This window comes from Nansenia antarctica, assembly GCF_963989245.1.
Source record: "Nansenia antarctica genome assembly, chromosome: 2".
Classification (NCBI taxonomy): domain Eukaryota; kingdom Metazoa; phylum Chordata; class Actinopteri; order Argentiniformes; family Microstomatidae; genus Nansenia; species Nansenia antarctica.
In genome coordinates, this window is record NC_137675.1 from 19,441,421 (window position 1) to 19,449,069 (window position 7,649).

Here is a 7,649-nt window from a genome sequence, read left to right on the forward strand (position 1 = left end):
TGTGTTTATGCAGAGAGTGCCCCCCCGCTGACATCAAACGAGGACTAGGAGGGCTTTGGCACGGTGTCCAACTGTTTCCCCTCTGTTCAAAGAGCCCTGTGATCTTTCTCTTCCTCTTTCTCTTTCTCTCTCTTTTTCCCTCACTCCCGCTTTCTTCCACTGTCAGGCAAAAAGAGAGACCCCTCTCTGAGATGCTAGGGGGGGAGGAGGGGGGAGCAGGGGAGAGGAGGAAGCAGAGGAGTGAGGGAAGAGGACAAGAGAGCAAAGGATGGGAGAAGGATAGCGGGAGGGAGGAAGGAAGGGGTGTGAAGGGAAGTATCCTAAAGTCCTGAGTCCAGGGGTGTTTGCCACATACTGAGCCCCTTTAGCCAGCTCCACTCAACCCCTTGTTCTGTGCCTAGTCTAAAGGAGAGCCGCAACTTATTTTTCAAACTCTTCACCTTTCTAGAAGGGTTAAGAGATTCCTGTCTCTCTCTCTCACCCACACACACCACAAGCACACACACACACACTAACTCAGGTGTGTCTCTCTCTCACAGGCCTGTGGTTTGACCTGGAGATTTCCTACAGCGGGTCCTTCCTGATGACCCTGGAGACCAAGATGAACCTGATTCGCCTGGGCAAGGAGGGGGAGGGGCTGCGCTTCGGAGAGGTCGGCAAAGAAGGGTAAGGACCAATCACGCAACAGAACAGCGAACGGTTTGTTTGTTTGTTTGGTATAAGGCGTGGAGGTTCAACATCCCATTTATAGCGGAGACTTTGTTTTCGTGTTATGATAGAGTTGATATACCGTACTGGACATTTTTCTTGGAGCAGTTAAAGCTTTTGTTTGTTCGTTTTTCTTGTTAATTTGAGCTTTTCACAAGGGCAGGGGGTTTGACTTCAGTCCATTCTCTTTTAACTCGTCTTCTCTGCACTCTACCTTTCCCTTTCTCTTCCTTTCTATCCCTCTATTCCTGGGCGCACCCTTTCGTGGATGTTTGCTACACTTGGTGAGTGCCTGACTGACTTTCTGCTCATTCTCATTTTCATTCTGTTTCATCTTCATCTCTCGTGGGCTTGTTTGAAAACCATGTCTCATTTGGCTGACACTCATCTCATCTCATTAGAATTGTGTGCATTCATTATTGTCATTCAATTGTGTGTGTGTGTGTGTGTGTGTGTGTGTGTGTGTGTGTGTGTGTGTGTGTGTGTGTGTGTGTGTCTGTGAAGATATCATATCATATCTTCATATCAACCCAGTATGGTATGGTATGGTAGTCACACATCACTCTGGAAACTATGAATATTTGAGTAGGATGAATCAGTGACCCTGTGTGTGTGTGTGTGTGTGTGTGTGTGTACCAGGTACAGACCACGGACATACTGCCTAGCTGACAGTGATGAGGAGTCGTCCAGCGCTGGGTCATCAGACGAGGAAGATACTTCAGAGGTCACTACAGACACCCCTGGAGCAGAAGGGTGAGATTTATATTACTCTACTTCAAAAATAATAATCATAGATTTAATTTAAAAGCACCGTTCTCAGACCCAAGGACACTACAAAAAAAGAAAAGAAAAGAAAAATACAAAAAAGATCAAATCAGTAGTCAAGATCAAAAAACATTATGTTCTGTACCTGCTGCCACTCAATGCTACACAATAAGTAATCTATCTATGATTTGTTCCCATTTAGATGCAAATATTTGTTTCAATTAAGCCCTGGCCAAGAGGCAGTGTCTTACAAATGCACATAAATATGTATTTCAAATGGATCACTTAATTTCTACACTTCAATCATGTTGCCAGTCCATGCCGTCCTGACCAAACCTCTTCTTCTCCCCCTCCCCCCATAGCTACCTGGGAGGCCACAAGCCCAGCAAGATCATGCGCTTCGTCGACAAGATCACCAAGTCCAAGTACTTCCAGAAGGCGACTGAGACGGAGTTCATTAAGAAGAAGATGGAGGAGGTCTCCAACACACGCCTCCTCCTCACCGTGGAGGTCCAGGAGCTCCGAGGCACGCTGGCCGTCAACATCCCCCCGCCCCCCACTGACAGGATATGGTACGTTCCCCGCCTTGCGTCCCCCTAACGACAGATAACGGTACGCTCCAACCCCCGCGATGCCCCCCAGAATGAGTGACTCCACAGTGCGATACATCGATGGCCATACAACTCTTGATATTGTTCTCTTTCACTCTCTCTTGTCTCTGCATTAGCGTGATGTAATATAATTGCGCCCTCTGCCGGTGACTGATCATATTCATGACATTTTCATTTCATATTCAGAGCATACAATCAATTTCGATTATTTACCTTTACCATTTACCTGCCCACACAACACAACACCAAAGAGCTTGATAGAAGAACCGTCGTGGTGGAAACAGAATGGAGCGGGTCAGAGTGTCACTCTGTTCTCTGTGCTGCAGGTATGGGTTCAGGAGTCCCCCCCACCTGGAGTTGAAGGCCCGGCCCAAACTAGGGGAGAGGGAGGTCACGCTGGCCCACGTCACCGACTGGATCGAGAAGAAACTGGACCAGGAGTTTCAGGTACAGACAGTCTTGTATTCCACACCACATAGATGATATTGTGACGTTAGAATTATAAGGTTCTATCTCCATTTTTCAAAAAAAAAAGTTTTTTACATAATCTGATCCATTAGGTGTTTATATTAATGCCTGTGTGGTGTTATTTTTAAAATGTTGACATTTTTTAGTTAGTAATTCATAAAATACAAAGGTTCCATCTCACAAAACATAATGGAATGTAAAAACGCTCAATATCTCTGAACTACCCTAAACGGAGATAGAACCTTATAATTCTAAGCTCACGATATGAAAGTCCTTCAAAGTCCTTAAAATTGTGTTCCACACATTCATATTGTGCGTGACCATTATTTACCCCTTCAATGTATAACTCCTCCCATCTTCTCTCCCGTGGTAGAAAATCTTTGTGATGCCAAACATGGATGACTTATGGTTGACCATCATGCACTCTGCCATGGACCCTCGCACCTCCGGAGGCCCCGCCTCCACAGCTGAGACCCAGAGGGACCCCGAGCCCTCCGACCCTGAGGGGGGCGCCACCTACGACATATGATGGATCCCTTACAGTATTACTTTGATACTAGTGAATTGAAAATAGGAGGCAAAGTGTAGGATATTAGATGGGCTGGACGTTACCGACACAGAAACATAGAAAGCCTTGAATTGTTGAATGGGAGTGTAAGTGTCCTACATGTGCCTACACGCCCGGTCCTAACTGTCATACAGACACATGGAAAGCCTTCCCAACAACACATACATTCCTATAGTGGGGTGGGGGTGGGGGGGGGGGGGGGGGAGACTTGATGAACTTTGACCTTTTACCGGCTCACTGAAGGAACAAGATGGAGGAATTCTCCAATAGGGAAGGATACACTAAATAGACACTTCTCGCTTGCTGCTCAATTCGTTGTTTATCGTTGTAGAAGGACTAAGGCGAAGGAGAGTTCTCGTTGTAGGATTTAAACGCAACAGTGGGTTTGGGTTAGGGGAGTAGTGAAGGCGGGTCGGGGAGGTTGAGATTACTGACGGGATCCAAAAGCACCTAGTGTGAATGAGGACATTATTATCGCATTCACCAGTCACCTTACGGCAGGGGAGGCTGGCGGAGGTAGAAATCTGAGGACGGGTTCATTGTAATGCATCAAACGGAACAATGTTTTTACGTTCCATGCATTACAATGAGCCCGTCCTCCGATTTCTGCCTCCCCGAGCCTCCCCTAGCCTTACAGACAGACAGAGTTCTGCATCAGAGTTTCTGTTTCGGAGACACGAGAGACCAGAGATTAGAGTGGAACTACTAAATGGTGGAAAGACATTTATGCCAACGGTGAGAATATGAAGGGTGGTTGAAGAATGTGAATATTGGAGGGTTATTTTGATACGTGTGATACAAAGGCTAGGAGAATAGAGCCTCGCAATGAAATCCTAATGGGGTGAAGATTATTTGTGTGTGTGAAGATTATTTGTGTGTGTTTGTGTACTCATGCACATGTGTGTCCGTGTGCGTGCTTGTGTGTGTGTGTGTGTGTGTGTGTGTGTGTGTGTGTGTGTGTGTGTGTGTGTGTGCGCGCGCACACATGCATGTGTGCGCACATGCGTGTGTGTGTGTGTGTGTGTGTGTGTGTGTGTGTGGTATAGCAAGAGTATGTGAAGCCTGACACTAATAGAAGATGAACATACATGTTATGTTGCCATATGAAGCATCAAACACACACACAATGCCCTGTGCCCTAACGCTTACTCTCTGTGAACAGGTGTACACTTAACAGTATATACACAAGTGCTGTGCTGTGACCCCACGCCCCTCAGCCCTCTGACTGGCCAACCCTCTGTTTTATATGCAAATAATCACTGTGTCCATGTCCATATAGAACCAGCTCGATAAAGCCCCTTCCTTCAGGCCATAGACTAAAGCCAATCATAGAAATAGAATAGATTACATTTTGTTTCTATGGAGCCAATGTTATTGGTTCAACTGTCATTTCCTAGGCAACATGTGTCTTTAATTCACTGATGCCTATGCAAGTTCCATGCTAGCTAACTACAAAAACATGGTCACAAGGTGTGCAATGATGAAAATAATAAATACTGTGTATAATCTTGTAAAGCTATAATAAAGAAGTGTATATCTTAAAAGATGTATATACAGGGGGGCCTAACACGTTTAATGAATGTTTGTATGGACACTATTGCTCTTCTTTGTTTTGTTTGTTGTATGGAAACCATTCTGAACCACAATCACAAGGATGTATTGATTGGTGTATGCAAAGTATTGCACAATTAAAACTGAGATTCGTTTTTTTTTTTTTCGTTTTTTTTTATGTGCTTTCCTTGTGACCACTAGTAAACAGTAGTCAATAATGGAATATCGATAGGCATGTATTGCCACAGTGCTTTCCAATTGTGATACCATTATTTTGTCATTAACATGTTAGCTGTATAGAACATTGTTAACATATAGAGGCCATTCCTGAGGTACTTTGTACCACATACACTTTCGTTTGTGCTATATACAGTAAGGTGCCATTTATGCTTAGTAGGAATTGATTTTCATTTACATTTGACATTTTAGCAGACGCCTTCATCCAAAGCGTACATTTGTCTAATTAAGTGAATCATCTGTACGTCAGTCATCTTAAGAAAAACGAATCTATGCTCGAACAAGTGGCCATTGGCAGTCACAGTGCTAGAAGAAGGAAGAATTACATTGCCAAAAGAAAGATATGAAGTCCATTATACTCATAATCTCTGCATCGCCTTCTGTTGTCTAAACTCATTTTTCTCATACTGACATCTCTGAGAATATTCTTTAGTTTTACAGGTGACTTGAAATGCAAGTCAGCATTATTTTTGTTTACATGACATCATATTTAGTTGCCATTCATTCCTTATTTTATGGGACACTAAAGCACTGTTGTTGAATGCCATTGATTAAGAATGTTCTAGTTTGACTTTTCCTTTTCAAATTTGTTCTGTGTTTATTTTCTCAACTATCTGGTTTGTAGGTGATATTGTACTGGGTTAATAATGTTTTGTGAGTTACGTCTGCTTTTCTGAAATGAATACAATGACAGAATGTTACTAGGAGATAATCATATCATGGCTTTGGTAAGTGTTAATGATTTTGAATATCAATGGACATTTTTTTATTTTAAGGCCAAATTTATGTCTGTCTGCCACTTAGTACGGAGGGATTTTATTTTTACAAAAAGTTGATTTTTGCTGGCCTTGCTTCTCTACTAGAGAAATTGTCTTTTGTGTTATCAATTTTGTATTTTGAATTGCAATGGAATTGTGGTACAAATGAAAATAAATCCAGCTTGCTTTGTAATTCAGAGCTGCCAAGTCTCACGCAATCGCCGTGTCTCACGGCGAGAAATAACAATTGTTTTACGGGACTTTTATTTGTGAAATTCCTTGAAAGAAAGCTACCGGACATGAGTTTCGTGGCATCTTTCTGCACGCGCGTTAACTTCTAACCCTAAGCCTAACCACTCACAGCTCCCCAACCAAAACTGCTATGAACACAACCACAACAACCATGTGCACTCAGAGCTTCATAAACCACACTATGACCCCCCCCAGCACCTGCATCTCAGCCCAGTGCCAGCTAGAGTGCACAGGCCCAGAAGAATATGCAGAGTGGTATGGGACAGAACCACTGAGGACAGCTCATTCCTTTGACTCAGAAAACAATGGAGAGAGATGCTAGAGAAAGGTTTAGGCTACTAAGTTAATTTCATCAGGATTATAATTATTATTGTTATTGTTATTATTATTGAATGAATGAATGGTCTTTATTGTCATTAATATAGTACAGGTACCATACAACGACATTTGGGAGGGGGGGGCTCCCCTGGTGCTAGGAAAAATAAATAAATAATAATAATACTAAAAACAAGAAGGGAAAAGAGCTGGTTTACATAAATAAAGGCTATATACACTATCCACTATACTATACTATACAAATAAAACACTGTGCTGTACTCTATGCTATGCTATAAATATCCTAACATTTCCTATCTCTGAACCTTATGTGCACGAGGGTTGTCATATTGCACATAGTATTATTGCACATTCATTTAAAGTGTCGCAGTTTGCAGGTTTGAAATGTTCACAGTTGTGTTTCAGTATTGCACTTGATTACAATCCAGTAGCTGCCATCAAATTGTCTAGATTGTCCAGGGCCTAGAACCTAGGTCTTTGCTGTGTTCAGGGCCTGAATGGCCCTAGGGTAGAAGCTGAGCTTCAGTCTATTTGTCCTTGCGGACATGGTCCTGAACCGCCTGCCCGAGGGCAGCCGAACAAAGTGTTCGTTCCCAGGGTGGGATGGGTCTCTGGAGATCTTGGAGGCCTTCCTGAGGCAGCGTGTGTTGTACAGCTCTTCCAGAGAGGGGAGGGGGGCGCCGATGATCTTCTGGGCCGATCTCACGACTCTCTGTAGCGCTTTCCTCTCTGCGGCTGTGCAGCTGGAGAACCACACGCAGATGCAGTAGGTGAGGATGCTCTCCACTGTGCAGCGGTAGAAGGTCACAAGCAGCTCCTGTTTGAGGTGGTATTTCCTGAGGACTCTCAGGAAGTAGAGCCGCTGTTGTGCCTTCTTGATGATGGCTGCTGTGTTGGTCTTCCAGGACAGGTCATCCTGCGTGCGCTTAACAATGCAGGGGGAGGTGGAGGTAGAGGAGCCAAATCAAGACGAGGAAGAGAAGGCCTCTCCTCGGAACACCTACATCCTGGCCCATCACGCTTTTTTTCCAAGTAAATCAGAGTGTGTGTGTGTGTTTGTTTGTTTTCTACCTCCTTTGTTCTTAATGTGCATTATTTTAGATTAGCTTCAACCCATTCTTCTCTCTCCCCTGCAGCATTGTTGACCAATGGAGTGAGGAAGGCCATCCTCCTCTTCCTCATCGGTTAGTGTGACATCACACCCTTTACATTCTGGAATCACATGTCTGAGCCGTTATACCCCTAGACACTTGTGTAGATATGGAAGGATTGAATAGGTATTAAGAAAGATTGTGAAAATTAATTCCACCAAGTCTATGAGAGGATCAAGGAGCAACCACCATATTGGTTTACATATCGAATCCTCTGAGATCCCCTGAAGGGTTGTTTCTGACC

At 43.8% G+C, this 7,649-nt stretch overlaps 1 protein-coding gene across 2 annotated transcripts in view; it reads left to right on the forward strand.

Moving 5' to 3' along the window:
- LOC308151646 (testis-expressed protein 2-like) overlaps positions 1 to 3,275 on the forward strand; it is a 38,652-nt gene extending 35,377 nt beyond the window's left edge. Inside the window, exons 10-14 of one of the 2 annotated variants that reach the window (XM_080524553.1) lie at positions 540 to 666; positions 1,348 to 1,461; positions 1,836 to 2,045; positions 2,411 to 2,531; positions 2,926 to 3,275. In XM_080524553.1, the coding sequence (XP_080380679.1) occupies positions 540 to 666; positions 1,348 to 1,461; positions 1,836 to 2,045; positions 2,411 to 2,531; positions 2,926 to 3,081 (728 nt within the window). In that variant the 3' untranslated portion in view covers positions 3,082 to 3,275. The remainder of the gene's footprint in view (positions 1 to 539; positions 667 to 1,347; positions 1,462 to 1,835; positions 2,046 to 2,410; positions 2,532 to 2,925) is intronic. The other variant, XM_080524554.1, reaches the window with a different exon arrangement.
- The last annotated feature ends 4,374 nt before the right edge of the window (positions 3,276 to 7,649 follow it).